This window comes from Marmota marmota, unplaced genomic scaffold, assembly GCF_001458135.2.
Source record: "Marmota marmota marmota unplaced genomic scaffold, marMar, whole genome shotgun sequence".
Lineage (NCBI taxonomy): Eukaryota > Metazoa > Chordata > Mammalia > Rodentia > Sciuridae > Marmota > Marmota marmota.
Window position 1 is genome coordinate 4563528 of NW_025999853.1, and position 19304 is coordinate 4582831.

The 19304-nt window shown below is 54.9% G+C and overlaps 2 protein-coding genes across 4 annotated transcripts in view; one reads left to right on the forward strand and one right to left on the reverse strand.

The window, feature by feature from the left end:
• Nucleotides 1-19304, forward strand: part of Syn3 (synapsin III) — a 444971-nt gene that overhangs the window by 170420 nt on the left and 255247 nt on the right. For 2 of the 3 annotated variants that reach the window (XM_015482794.2, XM_048802432.1), the window contains one exon: nucleotides 804-893. In XM_015482794.2, the coding sequence (XP_015338280.1) occupies nucleotides 804-893 (90 nt within the window). Of the gene's footprint in view, nucleotides 1-803; nucleotides 894-973; nucleotides 1495-19304 lie in introns of those variants that run through there. The other variant, XM_048802433.1, reaches the window with a different exon arrangement.
• Nucleotides 2558-19304, reverse strand: part of Timp3 (TIMP metallopeptidase inhibitor 3) — a 49572-nt gene continuing 32825 nt past the window's right edge. Inside the window, exons 2-5 of the mRNA XM_015482795.2 lie at nucleotides 13320-13402; nucleotides 7229-7340; nucleotides 6519-6640; nucleotides 2558-6299 (exon numbers count right to left, since the gene is read on the reverse strand). Of these exons, the coding sequence (XP_015338281.1) occupies nucleotides 6102-6299; nucleotides 6519-6640; nucleotides 7229-7340; nucleotides 13320-13402 (515 nt within the window). The 3' untranslated portion in view covers nucleotides 2558-6101. The remainder of the gene's footprint in view (nucleotides 6300-6518; nucleotides 6641-7228; nucleotides 7341-13319; nucleotides 13403-19304) is intronic.

Below are 19304 nucleotides of genomic sequence, written 5' to 3' on the forward strand. Positions count from 1 at the left end.
CCATCAGCGTCCCAAATGTGCACCTGCAGTCTGTCCCCCAGGTGCAGTTTGTGGTCCCCGTAGTGGAGCCCAGTTCTGGCACGAAGCCTGAGAGGCTGCTCCCGGACTTTCCCTCTCTCTCTGGAGACAGGAGCTAAATCTTCCCTCCAGTGGGGAAATGCACAGGCAGGAGGAGCACAGTGGGAGGGGAGGTGGCCTGAGCCGCTGGAAACAAGTAGGTTGAAGAGCAGAGAAAAATGTGTGTCAATCATAGCGCCTCACGTTCTAGGCTCCCAGGGGCCAGGCGCTGCTCTGTCATGTATCCTTAACACTGCAACGAGGTAGGACCCCTCCTTACCACCGAGAAAATCAAACCTCAGGAGCCTTCAGGGACCTCCCAACTCACACAGCTTGTGAGTGACAGATCAAGGTTTTGCACCCAGGAATGCTAAACCCAGTGTCTACACCAAAAATTACCCCACGGTAGAAAGAAAGGCATTGCGAGCGGGGGTGGCGTGAAGGCCAGCCTGCAGGTTGTGCTGTGGACGAGGGCCCTGGGTGGAATGCTGAGAATGTAGTAAGTGCTCATTAAATGTGGTTGTGCTGAACCCAGAGATCCACCTGCTTCCTGGTCCTTGGGCAGTTATGGAGGGGTAGATACAGCCAGGTGCTGGAGAGGACGACTGTCCAGCCCAGGAAGCTGGCTTTTGTCGAGGGGTGGTGAAAGCTACTGGAGGCCAGACGCCTGACCCCCAGGACCAAGTGGGTGGTTTCCCTTAGCAGGTAAAAACAGCGACTAACGTTCTCTCCCTTTCCATCCGTAGTTCTCGCAGCTCATTAAGATCTTCCATTCCCTGGGCCCTGAGAAGTTCCCTCTTGTGGAGCAAACGTTCTTCCCCAACCATAAGCCAATGGTGAGTCACCGTCTCTACTCTGTTTCTTTTGCTGATATGGAGCAGATACAGGTGTCTATGTCCTCGGTCTCTTTGGACAGGGAAGTTGGGCTTGGAGATCGCTCTCTGAGCGCTCGGACCGAGGAAGAACCGCAGGGTCCTGGGGGAACGTCCTGCTTTCCTAGCGAAAGAGTCACTTATCCCAGGGAAATGCAGGCTGTGGGCACGTGACGGGGTGAACAGCAGTCCTTGTGGCTTTGGAAATGGTCAACAAGTCGGGGAGCTGGAATGTTGGAGCCAGAGGCTGAGGAGAGGGGAAGAGGTGTGTCTGTGCGGCTTGCTGCTTACACTCGGGCACTTGCCAGGACCTGGTTTCAACTCTTATATTAATAAAAGCGGTAATATTTCGTCTGCACTGATTACTGAAAGGTGACCTCTTGTGTGTGCTCTGTTTTCCAACTTTTGAATACGCCTGAGGTTGTCTCTGGGAAGCAGTTGGGGACTCGGGTCAGAGTGGCTGGTCTTGTCTCCCACTCGGAAGGTACCTGGTGGGACAGGTTAATGTGTTTTGAGCCGGGTAGCTCGGAGGTAGGTGAAGAGTTCTGGGCATCTGGAAGCAGCCCGAGATGTACCTCTTGCCCGGTCGGTGGTCTTCTTAAACTGGTCAAGGGAACGCAGGGCCACAGCCCTGGACTTGGCCTTTTGAGTATCACGAGTTCTGAAGAACAAGATAATGAACAGTGTACCTTGTACCCTGGGGGCTGTGGCCTGGTTGTGGAGGACCAAGTTGGGCATCCCTGTTGGAGACACCTACAGGAAGAGGTGCAGGCTCCAGTGGGAGCCGGTCACCAAGTGGAAGTTTCCCAGTGATTTTCTTTCCCTGTGCCTGATCCAGAATCGGGCGTGTGCATAAAGACACACGTGGAAGCCCATGGGTGCCAACAAAGTGTGAACACAAGGGAGAAAATTCAGGGCTTCTTCTCAAGCCAGCCTGAGTTTGAATTCCAGCTTGGTCTTTGTGCTGGACCTTGGACTGCGTTTAGATCTCTGTGAGCCTTGGTTTCCCTCCATTAAGAAACCTGGGAAGTGGGGAAATCTCACGGGTTGTTGAGATCCCAATGATCGTGTGTATAACTGCTGGGCCAGACACGTACAGAGTAGGTCGAGTACCTCCTGATTTAGGAGCAGAAGCTACAACCTGGAACTTGACTGTCAAGGGAGGGGTGACGGCTGGGCCAGTGAGCTGCCTGAGGGTGACTGTCCCACTATAATCTCTGGAGGGGATCTCCACTTGTCATGGGGCCTCCCCGCTCCTGCTTCTCCATGGGAGGTGATGTTTAGGAAGAAAACACGGAAGGCTGAGCCAGGCCCCGGGCTGGCTGTACCTGCACCACCCCTAGGTGATGAGATGAGACCCAGACACTTCAGAAGTAGGAACAACTCCACCAGTAGCAGGAGGGGACAAAGACCAAGCCGGGTCAGCCACCACAAGGGAACCTGGGACGCCTCCCTGAAATTCCTCCCACCTACGGAAAGGCCTGGGGCAGGGGGGCCCAGGTGTGGAGGGTGGGAGGGTGCGTGGGCCTGGACGGGGGCAGGCAGGACAGGCTTCCAGGGCCCCTCGATGTCCGTACAACCCCCCGCCAAAGGCGGACAGTAAACAAAAAGGCAAGAGACGGCGGGTGTGTGATAGAAATAAAACCACTTTACTGTTTAGAATAAAGGACACACAGTAAAAAGTGAACACTATGCAACATTACAAGACAATATACATTCACGGAATATAAAATTCATAAATAACATGGAGGAAAACTGTAAACAGTGCTACAAAATTTAGCAACAAATACATTCCTTCCGGACAGGGTTTTCTCTTTTTTTTCCCTCTGGGTGGTTTCTCTCCATCACTTCTGGGGTTCAGCACAGCAGACCGGCTAAAGGGGAAGGTGGAGGATCGGGAGACTCTCAGAAGCCCCCGCCCTGGAGCATGACGCAGTTCTCCCCACTTCTTGCCCCCCAAGAGCCCGATTTGGAAGTTGTTGATATCCGCCTCCCTGACATATTTCGTTGTGCTTGTGACATTAGATTTTTTTTTTCATGTTTCTCTCTGATGGAAATACTCAAAATCATTTTACTTCAAGTGGGTAAGAGCCAAATCCTTGGGTGCCATCTTGGGGCAATCCACATTGTCCAATGTCATGTAAAAGATGAAGGGGAAGGGCTGAGGCAGGGAAGGGAACCGACTCCTGGGGCCACAGTTCTCCTGGATGGAGCCATTCCCAGGTCACGGTGCTCTAGGGCTGTAGCTCAGCTGCCCTGAGGCAGGTTGGGGGTGGGGGATGGTAAATAAGTGAGATCTACTATTATCTACCCTGGTCATAGCAGAGCTCTGGCCGGGAAGCAAGAGCCTGGGCTTCCTTGATGAGGAGGCAGAAGAGGTGCCCCAAGGTGTCCCATGGCTCTGGAATTTTAGGAGAAATCATGGCTTCCCAACGGGGTGGGAGAAAGGGCTTGAGGGGAACAGGAATGGGAGTTGGCAGGGCATGACCAGGGCCAGCTGATAAAAAACAAGGACAGAAAATTCACTTGGTCTGTTTCCTTCTCCTTTGTACTCAGGGAATCCCTGGGACTCCAGTGGAGAGGAGACGGGAGGAGTGTCCCCAATCCTAGCTCCTTCTAGTTTCCCCAATTTGCCAATCCAGCTGCCTGCCCAAGTAGAAGTATTTTACCCTCGATTCCACTGTAGAATTTGATTCAGGAAAATGGCGGCATGTGGGTTCCATATTTTTTTTTCTCTTAGACACAAGGTACACATATTACAGACATGACACAAGATTTAGCAAAATCAAACAGTCACGATATGATTGAAATACAGAAGTGTCTCGGCTACATAAATGACTTTAAATTATACAGTAAGTGAACAGGTGAAATAAACAAAGCTATAGCTTATAGAAAGCTCAAAAACCGTCCTCTTGACAACGTCACTTTGCAAAACACCCTTCCTTGCCCAGGACCTCCCCCCCAGGGCCCAGCAGACGGGGCCACAGTTTGGCCAACTGATTCACTCTGCAGGGACACTTCAGGTGCTTCATGATCAGGCCTCACCCCAAGTCCCTTCTTATGTCAGTAGGGGTGACCACAACAGGGACTGGGAATGGCCAGACACCTCCCAGAAGGAGAGGCTGATGTCCACTTGTGGGGGGACACTCGTGCGCGCTGGGTCAGGAGCTCCACCTCGCGAGACTCTGAGCTTGAAAGAGATGATCCCAAACCAAGTCTGTGGCTCACCCCTTGGAGACCACTCATGTGCTGCCCTCAGCTCCTCCTGCTCACGCTGCCCCCCAGAGAAGGCCAAGCCTCCCACATCCCCCTGGCCAAATGGCATGACCACAAGGGGAAATGATCTCGAGGAAATCCAACCCGAGTTCCGCCTCTCCCATCCTGCCTGGGTATTTGTGTGTGGGAGAGACACTACATCTCCTTGTCTACGTCTGTTCTTTGTTTTTCCTCTTGTTACAACGGGCAGCTCTGCTTCCTAAAGTGGAATAAACTGAAGATACAAATACTAATAGATGATAAATACCCATGATCTGAAAAAAGGGACAGAGAGCGATCAGGTTAAAGGTCACCATCCTACCATCCCCAGCTCTGAACAATATACATCATCACCTACTCTCAGCATCTCGCCTTTGACACTCAAAACTTAAAATAATTTTATTTAATAGGAGAATTTATATTATAGTTTTATTTCCAAAAAAAAAAAAAAAAAACCACAACAAAAACCCTACAGCTGATTCCAGAGTGGGGCTTCTCTGGGGACCACCCACATTATCTCCATGAGGTGAGGACCTGAGCAGGTGGCATCCACCCACCAGGGAGCTGGGAAGAAGCCCAAGAGACGTGGGCACCTGGCTGAGGCCGGACGCTCTGCAGCTGTCCCACGGCCCCTGACCCACAGAAACTCCACTGCCACCTGCCAAGATAGCGAGGCAGTTTATGTGACAGTCCCCAAACACAGAGCAGAAGAAAAGGAGCAGGACAGAAGTCAGAGGACCCCAGTTATAGGGAAGAGAGGGTGCTGAAGATGTTCAGGATTTCAAATTTTAATTAAAATGAAAAAAAAAAAATAAGTCAACTTGGAATGTCATGATTTTCTTCAAACAAGCAACAACAACAAAATAGAGATTAAACTATTGGCGTATTTAACAGCATTGAATAGAATTCTGTGTCCTGTAAAAAAATTAGCTTATGTCCCCATGTGGGCGTATGCAAATGTGGATACAAACACATCCCCCCCCAGGTGAGCTAAACTCTACTTTGGAAATAGTAATCTCTACCCAAATCTACATGGCTATATCTGTGGATAGCGTAAAGTGTGTGTCTTTCTCTGATTTACATCAAGGCAACCTCCGGGCCAGACCTCCCAAAGAGTTTCCCGGGACATCTTAAGGGAGGTGGGGGAGAAGAAGGACATTCATCTCAGTCTTTCACCTGAGCTTGTGCACAAGGAAGCGAGGTGCCTCCTGACTGCAGGCAGATGTTTAAGTCGTCACCAACCGAGAAAGCTCTGTCATCTGGCCTGGCTGCTTGCTCCAGGCTCAGAAACATCTGGTCAACCCAAGCATCACAGGGCTGGGAGTCTCAGACCCTCCCCTGAAATCGGCTCCTCCCTCCCGCACTCTGGCTCGCAGATTCGGATGGGCAGTCTGGCTGGGACCTGCAGTAGCATGTCCTCCGGGTGTAAGATCTTCTGCACACCCTGAGTCTGCCTGGTGCTGCCCTAGACTGATCTAGAAAGAGCTGGCCTTCTGGCAGCTTCTTTTGTCTGTGTCCTTTCTGCAGTGGGTGGAGGAGGACACGGGGAGGAGGGTGTGGAGATGGTCAAGTGGGAGAGAAGAGAGCGGAGTAGGGATTACAATGCCCGGATGTGGTAGGCTTTTCGATTTCTGTTTTCCTAAAAAAATAGACGTTATCTATCTATCACGAAGATAGGCATGGGCCAGAAATTCTCAGGTGGAAGTGGGTGATGTCAAAACCAAAGAGAAGGGTGCAGGGGGCCAGGAGGATAGTCCGAATCAACTCCATAGACAGCACAGGCGTTTCTTTAAGTGTTCGAAGTGCTAAATTTGCGAGAAAACAGGCACTAATTTCATTGTCATCATCTGGGAAGAGTTAGTGTCCGAGGGATGCTCAGCGGGAAGGGAGGGAGGTGAGGCGGGGTTGGGTCTGGGCTCAGGGGTCTGTGGCATTGATGATGCTTTTGTCCGGGGGGGCCCACCCTCGGTACCAGCTGCAGTAGCCACCTTTCTGCCGGATGCAGGCATAGTGTTTGGACTGGTAGCCAGGGTAGCCGAAATTGGAGAGCATGTCGGTCCAGAGACACTCGTTCTTGGAGGTCACAAAGCAAGGCAGGTAGTAGCAGGACTTGATCTGCAATAAGATACAACCAACAGTGAGGGAATCCGGGCCTGGTGCCGCTCCAAGTCTACATTCAGACCCTAGGACCACTGCAGGGGATGGCCAAACACACCAGTCCTTTAGTGGTAACATAAGTAACACTAACTCACGTTTATTGATGCCTACTGTATACCAGATATTGAGCTGCTATGTTAATCCCCTTAATTCCTGGTACAGTTGCCCCAGGCTTACCTTGCAGTTGCACCCCAGGTGGTAGCGATAGTTCAGCCCCTTGCGCTGGGACAGGGTGAGCTGGTCCCACCGCTCCACGAAGTTGCACAGCCCTGTGTACATCTTGCCATCGTAGACGCGGCCTGGGGAGGAGGCGGGGCCAGAGGAGAGCTGCTGGGTCCAGAGCCCAGCCAGAGGGAGGGCCCTATGGCCAGGCACCGTGCTGGGCAGTCATCAGACCCACGATTCTATTTCACTTTCCCCAACCCCTTCAGAGTCGGCCGTGGCCCCCTGTTCACAGGAGATGAGGCCCAAGAGGCTGAGCGCGTGGCCCCCCGGTACCAGAACCATTGGGCCTCGGAACAAGGCCTAGAGCCTGCTCCTCGCTCCCCTCCTGATGGGTTTGCTTTTTCCTGTTACTGCACTGACTGCCCAAGGTGACGACCTTCAGACAAAGGCCTGACAGGCTGTCTGCAAGGTGCAGTGGGACAGAATCTGCACTCACGGTAAAGCTGACAAACTGGAGATCGAGAGGGCCCAGGATGACCCGAAACCCGGCCTCGGTGTGGGAGCCACCAAAGGCCCTGTCCAGCTGAGGAAGAGTTCTGGACTCGACAGTGGGGACGCCTCAGGATCACGGGACCCAGGCTAATATCCTCAGGACCCCGAGTCAGCTCCCCAGACCCGTCACCTCCAAGACCACCTGGCGTCGGTGCTTCTGTGGCCATTACCTGTCAGCAGGTACTGGTACTTGTTGACCTCCAGCTTCAGGCCACAGAGACTCTCAGAGGCTTCCGTGTGGATGTACTGAACATGGGGCATCTTGGTGAAGCCTCGGTACATCTGTGGGCAGAGAGGACGTCATGAGAAGAGACCCAGGGCCCAGACAGCACGCTGTCATCTGAGTTAAAGGACAGGGTCCCCCTCTGCAGACGTTAAGTCATAGACCTACCCACCCAGGACCTCCTTCACCCAGAGGAGGCCACCTGTCCTTTTTTCTGAGTTAGTTTGTGCCTTTCCTGGGGACCTGGTCCTGCCAGTCCCATTCCCCATTCTAGCTGCCCCAAAACATCCCTCCAGCCACATATTTCTCAAATCCCAACACCTTTTCATAAATACAAAGAAATTGCTATGAAACGGGTCCCCTTGCCTTTCCCGCCACAGCCCTGAGCTCTGAGAGGACAGGCAGCCAAGCAGCATTCGCACGACATCCTTGACACTTTTCAGGTACAAAAGTGCACGGGTATCCTGAGAACATGAATCCCACATTGCAGACGACACTCAGAAATTCTGTGTGGCTGGGGGACCTGAACCCAGGCCTGGGGGGCCCATGTTTGTATTCTTCTGAGCGTCTGGAGAAGGTGTTAGGATGGTGACTCCAGAGGAGCCTCATATACATGTATACAGAATGCAAAGGTTTCTATCTAAGCATTTAATGATTATTAAGTGGAACCGTATGCGAGCGCTGACACCCCACCATTTTCATCTATGCCGTAATCTAATGCAGTGGCTCTTGAATGGAGGCACTGCTCCCTCCTTGGAAACGGGAGGGACACCTGGCAATGTCTGGAGATGCGTTTGGTTGTCATGAGAAGGGAGAGACAGGAGAGCCGTCCGGCCACAGCCCCGAGGTTTGGAGAGTCTGCTGTGGTCCCAACTCATCTAATGCCCATAAGGCCCCGCGAGGCGGCTCATCCTGCCCTGGTACCCACGAGGAGCAGGAGCCGCGGGACGGTCCCGTGGCCTTTCCGAGGCCATAGAGTCTACGCAGTGGACCATGGAGTCTGCGCTCTTCACCCTCATCCTGCGCCGTCTTCTGCTGCAGCAAATGCCATTTCCATTTATGGCTCTTGAGGCTCCTTTGTCAGTGTGCGCTCACAGACCCAGGGACTGTCACAGAGGCTTAATCCACTCTGCGATTCCGGGTTGAGTCCACAAGTGTCAGCAGGCCTCCATGGGCCCAGGCAACCGTATCCTCCGTGTGAGCCGCGGAGGGCGGGCTGGGCACCCAGGCTGGGCCTCAGAGTGCTCAGGCCCTGGGCCACGTGTGGTCTCTGGGCCTGTCCCAAGGCTTTACAATAGGACAATGTCCCTACTTTAGTCCCTGGCATGCGTTATTAATTTACTTATGATAATTAATACAAAGCCAGACACACACACCCCCGTTGGTGCCTCCTTCATGCCTGCACTCGGTCGATGGGCTGACTGCCACCTCGTCTTCTCTTAACCAGTGGCTGGTGGGCAAGGGTAGAGGGTCACAAGGACCTTTATCCTCCTAAAGTCTCCCACTGGACCTCAGGGGTTTGGGAAGCTCTCTGCCTGTTTAAGACAGAAATTCTGTGCGGCGGGTGAGAGCCGAACTGAGCATCTGGGGAAGGCGTTAGGATCGTTACTCCAGAGGAGCCTCATAAATATGTACACAAAATGCAAAGATTTCTAACTAAGCATTTAATAATTATTAAGTAGAACCATAATGGATTCAGATGTCTCCTTTCTGAACCCGTCTTCTCCCTGAAGGCCTCACAGGTACACAAGGAAACACAGCCAAAGTGCTGGCCACACTTGGTTTTTAATTAGGCCACGGGGGTCAGCAGGGCATCAGGTCAGGATGGCACCCGGCTGGCTTAAAGAGGACCTGCTGCTGCAGCCATCCAGTGTGGCCCGCAAAGAACACCCCACCCTTACTTCTGTGCCCAGCAAGTTCTCACGTTGGTGCAAGAGTTCCTCGAGGTTTGGGTGAAGATTTCCACTGAGCACCTGCTTAGGTCTTTGGGGCCCAGCCTATGAGAACCTCGGCTCGTTCTGTGTCTGTCTCTCCTTTCTCTCTCTGTTTTATGGGCAGAGTCAAGACCCTGTGGAGGGTCCAGAGATCTGAAATGCTCACTGCAATCAACTGGGCCTCCCCACTACTTCCGTCTGAAGGAGCCCGTATTTTAACATGGCTCCTCAGGCTCACCCACAGGAGAGCTGTGGGTACAGGACAGAAAACAGGGCCTGAAAAACACGGGACGACATGCTGGGGGTTAAATCTGAAAATAACAATATGGCGAAGGTAGATTCTACCCATTGACTTGTCTTCCCTTTATAGTAATCGTCTGATTATGGACAGGCATATTGTGTCTGCAATCACAGAAGACTGAGAATTGGTTTGGCAAATTTGAGAGGCTTAGACTAGGTTTCTAACATCCTGAAACCAGAGAACCATAGAAAATCAGGATAAGAGAGGACACCAAAGGTCACCTAATCCAACCAGTGTCTCGGAGGATTAGTGATAAAGGCAGGTTCCATGGACTGACAGTTTGAATCTTGTCCCTGACCTATTTTAGCCACTTGGAAAGTTCCTTATTCTCCTTGGGCCTCAGTTTGTTCATCTGTGGCTTTGAGAATTAGATGACTTCGAATAGCACTTGGCAGACAGCATTGAGTAAAAGTTAGCTTAAAACCAGTTATTCCAAAATTGGGGAGGAGAGGAGTGGAGGGTTTGGTCCCTGCTCTGCCCAGTGTCATCTCTCAGGAGCAGTGGTGGTGGTTCAGGCTGGCCCAGAGCCCTGCTCAGAAGCAGGCCATTCTCATCCAGCTGGACTCTGCCTACCCCATAGAGTCTCGGCCCAGGAGAGTGGGGGGCGGGAGGGCGGTTCCCTGTGGGCTGGGGGCCAGAGAGCCTTCCAGCTGCAGCTTCAAAGCCAGACCTGCTTTTGCTTATTTGATTAGACAAACTGCTGAGGGAAGGGGCCGAGCATTCTGACCGCCCAGCAGATCTGTCCTGCTCACAGTCAGGACGTGCAAAGCTCATGACCAGCACGTGTCCTCCAGGATTCTCTTGGGACCAGCTGGGACATAATGTCCCCCACGTGTTGTCCCCTGCAGCCTGCCCGAGAGCCTGCACAAACAACAGCTCCTGGCAAAGTGGACAGCTTTCTCATGGTCCTGATGGGAGATAAGGTCCCCACAGATTACAGCGGCCAGTTCTGGAAATTTCCACCTTTGCACTACGGCTCAGTGCCTGGGCCCCCGCTAGCCTCCAAGTCTGGGTCTGCAATGAGCTGCCTCCACGTTCTGGCGCCTGCACCCTCACCACACACCCAGGGGTCTCCGCACACTCGAGGTTTGCCCTAGGGAAGGGTCAGAGGCTGTGGAGTTAGCAGCTGGTGGGGGGGTCTGCCCACCTGGCATCAGAGGCCAGGCAGGGCTGGGGTCTCATGTTCTCTAAGCTCTTTCAGTCCCCTCAGCTGAGGGGAGCCCCCGTCTCCCCCTTCTGACTCTCTAATCTGCCAAAACAGAGCCTCGCAAGAACCCTGCCAAAACCCACAAGGACCCGCCTCCCGGCTCTCCTGCCTCCCTCCTCCCCAGATTTTTCGGATCCACCCTCTGCAGCTGCACGTCAAGAGCTACGGGCGGGATCATGCACGGAGGAATCCAGGCCGACCTCTTTTGGTTCCCTGGGGGACCTAGCACAAGGGGGGTGAGGGGGAGACCCAAAGCCGGTGGGAATAACCAGTCGGCCTGCAGCCCCGATTGGTTATTATCAGTAACTATCTCTGTTACCTCCTTGCTGGCAAAGACCCTGCGGCCTAGGTCGGCTTTACTACTTTCTAGATGCACGATCCTGACTGTCTCATAACCTTCCAACTCTCAGGGGCCTCACCTGTAAAATAGAGGGTGAAGTGTGGCTGTTTTGCACCCAGACATGAGGATTGACCTCTGCAAAGGTTAACAGAATGGTTGGTGCAGAGCAAATGCTCACTACATGCCGCCTGCATGCTGTCCTGTGTGAACTGTAACAAGTATTATCACTGCGGCCCCAGCTCACGGCCCAGGGCTAAGCACAGAGAAGGTGGAAGGAAGGATACGGTGGGTGGGTGGGTGGACGGCATCCTCCCTGACTTGCAGGCAGGTGGCCTGAAAGGCACTGGCCTGAGCTCAGGGTCACGATGCTGGGCCAGTAGGAGAGTCAGTGTGACTGGTGAGTGACGTCAAGGAGCAGGGAGATCTGGGAATTCCTATGAGGACACACAGGACCAGGAGGGGACCCGATGCCTCAGCTTAGGAACCAGATCTGTCTTGAGTTCAATGCCTGGTTCTTGCAGTTACATTTCCCCTTTGAGCCTCAGTCAGAAGTCAATGAAAGAGTTTTGCATGGTGTTCCTCACCCCGGGTACCAAGAACGAGGGGAGGAGGATGAACAGGAGCCTGAGCCCCCAGCCTGGAGTGAAGGCTGTGCTCAGAGGCTGGCGGGTGAGCACATGGCATCTGGCTCTTAACAAGTGCCACTGGCTGATGTGACACCAGTCAGGGGGATGGGACATTCTGCAGACAGACAGGGCTCTGGTCGCCCTGGCCTGGAAGGTAGGAGGGAAGGCCAGCCAGCCTAGGAACTGCCGCCTCTAGCTAGCTCCCTCCTGGCTCCTTGCTAGCCTCGGGGTCCAGTGATGAGGACCACGGCAGGGCAGGGCAGGGCAGGCTGGCACTGTGTTGCCAAACTCTACTCGGGTCTAATATGCGCTGGCATTCCTGTGCCGGACGCCAGGGGCTGACAAGTGGGCTTTGCCCTTGCTGGTTCCCCACCTCCGCCCACGCTCCGCTCCCCAGGGCCTCTGGAGACACCAGCGGTCTCATGACTGAGCTCAGGCAGGCGAGGGCAACTGGCCAGGCCTGACTCTGGAATTACATAACCAGAAGGCTGCAGATGTTTCCAAAATTGAATCCAAAGCAACAGGTTCCACAAAATCAGAGCAGCTAGCCTCAGGCCCCAGGAAAGGAATAATGAGGCCTTGAGGCTGGCCTCCCGGGTGGCCGGCTACCACTGTGGACTCTGTCCCTCCCCCAGCTCGAGTCCCCATGAGGGCTGAAGCTCATCTCCTCCGGCAGTTTCCAGATCTCTAGGGTCCCAGCCTCATCCCACGATCAGGTGGAAAAACGTCCACCAAGTCCCCACTGCACGCCAGGTCCCACCCTAATGCCTGGGGACATCATATGAGCCATGAGTCAGAGGGCCAGCAGCTTCCTTGGACCTGAGCACATCAAATCTCGAACTACTGCTCAGTCCCATGCAGGACTCTCCTCTCCCAACCTGACCACAGTCCCGAGAAAGGAGCTCGACGTCCCCCGTGGGCGTCCTGGTTCCAGCTTCTGCTCACAGGAGACCCTCACTAAGGCAGGGCTGCAGGAGTGGCCTCGGCTCAGGGTGAAGCCCCTGGCCTCTGTGCCCAGGAAACATGAGGCACCTTCCCAGAGTGCACCACCAGCTCCTGCTGGAGTGGCACTGCCAACCCCCTGGAATTAGAATGCCCGAGCCGGAAGCCCCTTGGAGGTCAAGCCCAAGCCATGAAGAGGAACAGACGGCAAGACTGAGGCCCAGGAAAGAGGCCGAGGCCAGTGAGCGAGTCAGAAGTCTGGCTGAGCCCAGGGGGGTGAAGGAGATGGGATGAAGGAGTCAGCCAGAGCTGGGAGGGGGGCACGCCGCCCCCCCCCCACCCCGGGGATGATGGGTGAGGTGTCAGTGTGAAGATCTCAGGCCACCTGGTGGCCTCAGAGGAAGACAGAGGCCCAGGGAAGACCAATGGCTTGGCCAAGGTCTCACGGCTGCCCAGGAACAAGGCCCTCCGCCCTCTGGCTCCAGAGCTCGGCCTCCTAATGAGCACCTCTGGGTGGCTTCACCTGCACCACTCCTCCTGCCTGTCACCTCCTGCTGCCTGAGCTGCAGCCTCTCCTGCAGGCAGAAGGCCTAGGGCTCAGACATCCCCCCGACTCAGCCTCCCTTGGCCAGGATCCCATGGGCAACCCCCAGGACCCTCCTGGATCCGGGGAGATAAAGCCACTCACCTTCATCTGCTTAATGGTGTAGACCAGGGTGCCGAAGGGCCCCTCCTTCACCAGCTTCTTCCCCACCACCTTGGCCCGGATCACTGCAGAGACAGGAGAGAGACAGGGCCGAGGTTACGCAGCTGACCACACAGGGGGGCACCTCGGTGGGTCACCAACCCCAGGCGTGGCCGGGAATGGCTCTCTGCCCTCAAGCCAATGGGAACAGACGCTAGTGTGTATCAGGAGGAGGCTGAGACCCAGGGCGAGTGAGGGTAGAGGAAGGAGATGCAGCCATCGTCCATGCTAAGGACCCCGGGCTCCCCACTGTCTGCCTGCAAGTCCCTAGGCCACTCTCACCCCAGCACAGTCTGGGGGTTCTTCCCTGTGGCTACACCATAGTCCCAAATCGACTTCTGTCAGCACTTCCTGTCTTCCCTCTGATGCCTACTGACAAAACCATGGTCCCCCAGTCCTGTTCCCTGTCCACTAGCACCAATGCCTGACCGCCACCTCACTGGGGCGCTTCTGGTGCACAAGTGAATGATCCAGGTCCAACATGTCCACAGGATCGATGCACCCAAGCTCCCTCAGTGTCCCTGGGCAGCATTCTGATTGGGCTCTCAGGACCCAGTGCCTCGATACCAAGGGGGACAGGAGAACCGCTCTATGGGAATGCAGGAAGGGCTGGAACGGGGCTCCTGGGCCAGGCTGAGCAGTTCCGATCCAAGCCCAGACGTTGATGGCCATCGTTTTTGGCGAGTGCCCTCTGTTTCTGGACTCCCTTCCCTCTTCTATAAACAGGAATCACAATGTTTCCAAACTCCTGCCTGGAAGGATTAGGCAGGATGGTACAGGTGAACTTGACCTTGTCTTTGATGCAGTTTACTTAGACAGATGTTATTAATATCATCATGAGATGGGCTGACCAGGGAAGGATGGTTACAATAGAATCGGCTCCTGTTTACTGTGCACCTACTATGTGTACCCGTTCCCTCCTCTACTCCTGGACAAGAGTACTGTGAGCGTCCACACCACAGGGATGAGGACACTGAGGGCGAAGAGAAGGCGCGTCCTCTTTCTGAGACTTTCTGATCCACACAGAGGGGCTGACTCTGAGATGATAAGAAGCTAGGCCGCCAAGAGCATCCTCAAGTATTCCTGCAAACCAGACAGGAAGGAGCAAGTGGACAGGTCTTGAAAGGAGGGAAGACATTGCAGAGAGTGGCACTCAAAGGAGACATCCTCCAATGGCAGGAAGGAGCACGGAGGGCAAGGGGCCCGCTGCGGGGGCCTCCACAGATGGGCTGGTGCTCTCCCCCCAGGACCTGCAGGGGAAGGCAAGGGGTTCTGCTGGAATTTTGAATTGCAAGTTGAAGCCTTCCAGCTCTGAGACCCTGCACCTCGGCCTACCCCAGCCTCCACTGAACTCAGACACATAGGCACACACCCTGGTTCCAGGCCACTTTTTGAGTAGATATTTTAAAAAATGGTTGATAAACAGAATTTTTTACACAACCCCCACCCCTTCTGGATTCCTCCCAGATGAGGCTGGACCCTCCCCTTCCGGTCAGGCATGAAGTCAGGACTCAGATGCCTCCAGAGCCCCTCCAGCCCTGCCTTGCCAGGGATGGCTAAACACCGCGTCCACTGGCAGAGGCTGCGACTTAGCCCGGGCAGCTCCAGTTAGGAGGAGGCGCGGGGTCTTCCCGCATCTGTTTACAAACCAGAGGCTGGCGGGGTCCCAGGCCAGCCTCCGAGACCGCGCCTACCTCCAGGTCTGACCGTGAGCAGAGCCTGGGCAGCCAGCCAGCCTCCCGAGGCCCAGGGACAGTTTCCCCTCCGTCACCCATGGGCAGGTTGGAACAGCTAAACGCCAGGCAGAGAACAGGGCCTGCCGGACCTTCCCGTGATCCTTCCTCCATGATCTGACCTCATCTGCTGCTTCAACCTGTCTCTTANGGGGGGGGGGGGGGGGGGCAAGGGGAGCCTCTGAGGAGCAACCTCTACCCTTTCCTGGCTCAGAAATGGCTCCACGAGATTCAGACATAAAATGCTTAAGCAGCCCTGCCCCGCAAACCTGGGTACTGCCCGGGGCTTCTGCAACACTGCTCTTACCCAAAGTGGCCTGAGCCACTGGAGTCTAAGGTCCGTCACTCCTCGCTACCTCAAGTCATACTTAAGCCGCCAACCCTTGCATCGCAGGATGGCCTTGTGAAAATGAGAATAGGATTTTGTTGTCAGAAAGTTAAAACAGAAAAAAGTTACCATAAAGAGTTCCTCCATTACTAGGTGGCCTTCCTGAGTCTTTTTCCCTCCTAAATCTCTCTGACTTTATTGGCCCAGTGCCTTTCAAGCAGCTTAGAAGTGACACACTTCTCCTGAACCTGACAAGTTCAGCATCGGTGCTATGTGACCCTCAGGAAGTTACTAAACCTCTCTGAGCCTTAGCATCCGAATCTATAAAACGGGAGTGATAAAAACAAAACCTCCTAAAGTTGCTGTGAGGGTTGAGTATGAGCACTAAGAGCAGAGCGTGGCTCATCCCAAGCCCCATGCTTCTGCTAGCATCCTGGAGCACTGTCAGCTAAGGCCAGGAGTTCTCCTGAGGACCTGAGGAAAGGCGAACCCGTCAGAGCATTCCTTGTGGGACTGCAGGGAGAGGTGGGGACCTAAACACAGCAGTCAGATCAGGTGTGCAAGGTGTTTTAGGCCTGGCACACACCTGCTGGGTTCCAACTACCTGTCCTCCTCGGCACCCGCACACAGCCCGCGAGCAGCCCAGCAGGCCCAGGACGACGAGAGGTGTTTATGGTCCACAAAGACGGAGGCGAGAGGGCCCAGGACAGAGGCCACGCCAGTGTCTTCCTCACAAAAATAAAACTCCACTAAACTGAACTAAGATCAAGTGACATTCAGTTCTCTTCCAGACAGAGTCACAAAGTCCTCCCGTCAAATCGTGGCCAACTCCAGATCCGCCTCTTTGGCCTGTGAATGAAAACACCTTCATTTGCTTTGGTTTCTCCTCTGCAACTCAGATGTGCACTATTGCAACCTTGGGCTTCTGTGTCCAGCAGTAAGGGCTCCCCCGGGCCTTCCCCCAGGGGTCACAGAAGGGGGGGATCACGGCCCCCCAAGGGCAACACAGCTCCCAAACTGGCCGCTGGCTGCGTTCGGCTGTTCCCTCCACCTGGGAGTGGCCGCTAAAGCCCGCTGTGTGGACAGGCTGGGTGGACACAGGTTCTCCTGATTCCTGCTCCTGTTGGGGAGCAGCCCCCACACTGTCCTCTAACAGCAAAGCCAAACCCGGTGTGAACCAGGTTGGCATCTGGAACACTGGGTGGGCCGTGAGGCAAGAGCAAGAAATGGAAGCCCCGATTCTGGCTTCCGAAGATGCCGTGTAGCAGGGAGACAGGGTGAACAGATGGTGTTAGGGGACAAATCTCAAAGGGACAGAAGTGCCAGGCAGGCCAGGGAGGAATGCGGCTCAGTCTGAATCTCAGCCTCTCGCCTCTCCTGTCCCTTTGGGTCTGCCCCTAGGAAGGGAATCTTGCCTGCTGGGGTTATAGAGATTAAGGAGTAAGTAATATTTGAACTAAAAAGTTTCTAAGAAACTGACCCATGGCCAAGCCCTGGCCCAGGATGTGAGTGGTCCTGAAAAAAGAAACTGGGGTGTGTATGTGTGTGTGTGTGTGTGTGTGTGCAAGCGCGTGTACGCACGTGTGTTCAGAGTTGCCACACTGACCTACAGATACATCTGGACACCTCTTAAGTCTATCCTAGGCCCCGGGGATGCAGGCTCGAAAGTCTACTGAGTTGTCTTTCGTTCTTTGAAGTAATCTTCTTGGCAGGAAGGCTGGGAGAGATTGCAAAAACAAGGCCACCCGAGCCCACTTCTTCCAGAAGCGTCCCTTCCCCACCCCATCCCTGGCCTCCATTCCCTGGCCACGTGGTCCTCAGCAGCTCAAGGTTTAAACAAAATCAATTTCCACAGCAAACAGGATTCGGCTCCCAGGGCAGCTTACCGGGGGTCCCTGGGAACGGCACATCTGCTGCTCATCAGCCATCCCGAGGACACCCCGGAGCCGGCCCCGGCTCTCCTCCTCCCTCCACTCCCCACCCAGACATCCTCATCCACATCCAGACCTTTCTGCCCCACTGAAGGCCGGGCTTTCCAGGCTGGCCGGGGGCTGAAACCAGGCTGTGGCTTGGCAGGTTGGGGAACCAGGACCCTTCACTGAATCCAGTCTCCCTGCTCAGCTCATCTTCCCCTCCTGTCCCCATCACGAGGAGGGACCCTACAGGACCCTGGCTCCACCGTGCAAGTACAGGCCCAACTGCAGCAGCCCCCGGGGGGCCAGGACTCTGCATCCCAGGCCGTGCAGGGAAAGCAGAGCCAGGCTCCCCGCTGCCCACGCCCCTTCCCACCCAGGGCGGCCATTTCTTTGCATCCCCAAGTCTAGAGAAGAATGGCAGCTGGATGACAGCGACCACCCCTCACCCAACACCACCACTGTGTGCCTGTCACCTGTGTCGTCAGACGGACCTCCCGGAAGGTGGCAGTTATGGTGGTAGTCCTAGTTTCCCAATCATGGAAAGGAGGATCCGCTACCTTGGGAGCAGTTTTGCAATCCAGTGGGGGAAAGAAATCGAGAGTCTCCCGGGTTAGGAGACGACCTTTAAGTCTTTACAGAGGATCTGTGCCGGTCGCAGAATAGCTGATAACTGTACTCTCACCCACCCCCGTGTCCACTCTGCTGCAGACCAGAGGGGACTGACAGCAAGGAGGAAGGACCCCTCCTAAGTCCCCAACAGCTCCACAGCCCCTAGCCACCCCACTGCACCCTTCCCAGACACACAGACACGCGCGCGCACACACACACACACACACACACACACGGTAGTAAAGGCAATCTGCCGCTAACCACCATCAGCAATGCAGCGGCACATGCCCCCTGCTCCCCAGCACAGGAACCCTGATGGTGTTTCCCGCCACCCTGGGAGTTTCGATTAACCAGGCTGATTGACTAAATGAGACAACATCCCTGTTCAAAGGCACTTCATCACCTCGAAGCTGGACAGGTGACACCCGCGGACAGGGCTGCTGGTGAGCCCTGGTGGCCCCTTCAACTCACTCATCCCAGGAAAACAGCACGAGGGGCCTGGACGCGCCCAGGACTTGGCACTTCCCCAGCCCCCGAGGGACCGCAGCATCCTCCCCGGTGACCGCTGCAAGGTCCGCCTCAAATTTCTGCCATTTCTTTGGCGAGACTTTGATGATGTCCATGTTTGAGTAGAGAGGGGGGCCACAAAGAGGAAGGCAGACAGCAGGGGCCTGGCCCTGCCCTGACTCGGGCCAGCTGGTTCCAGCCTGTGGGTCACCGCAGTCCCACGTCCCCCCTGAAAATCTTCTAAAAGACTCAGAAGCTGGCTGGGCAGATGGAGAGAACCCTAGAGAAGCACCCTTGGCCCTCAGGATGACCCTGAGCAAGTCACTGCCCATCCTGGCATATAAATCCTGGGTGACAATGGCCAAACTCAATGGGTTCTTTCAGTGACCTAAGCCCCCCCTCCGACCTGCCCATGTCAGAGTCACCCATGACCTTCACAAGGCTCCAATCCATTCATCAGTGGGCTCTGAGTCTTCCTCATATTCACACTCCGACGTGGCTTTCAATGCAACCCACACAATGACTCCTCCCACTTCTGTGCGGACTCCAAGCCAGGACCCCAGGACCTTTGCATGCATCTCTCCAAGGCCTACCTTTAGTCTGCTTTTACACCTGAGGACCAGTAAGACCTCTGAAGTCCAAGCCCTCCAACACAGAGCCTCACCCACACCTGGGCGTCCCAGGGCCCTCTCCACCGCAGGAAATGGTGACTTGTTCCATTCCAGTCCCCCAGCTCCCAGCACCCCAAACACACCCCAGGCCCTGCCCCTGCATCTCCCCCTCCCTCACAGGGACTCCCTCCCTCCCCTGTTCAAGTCACCAGGTCAGGGGACCG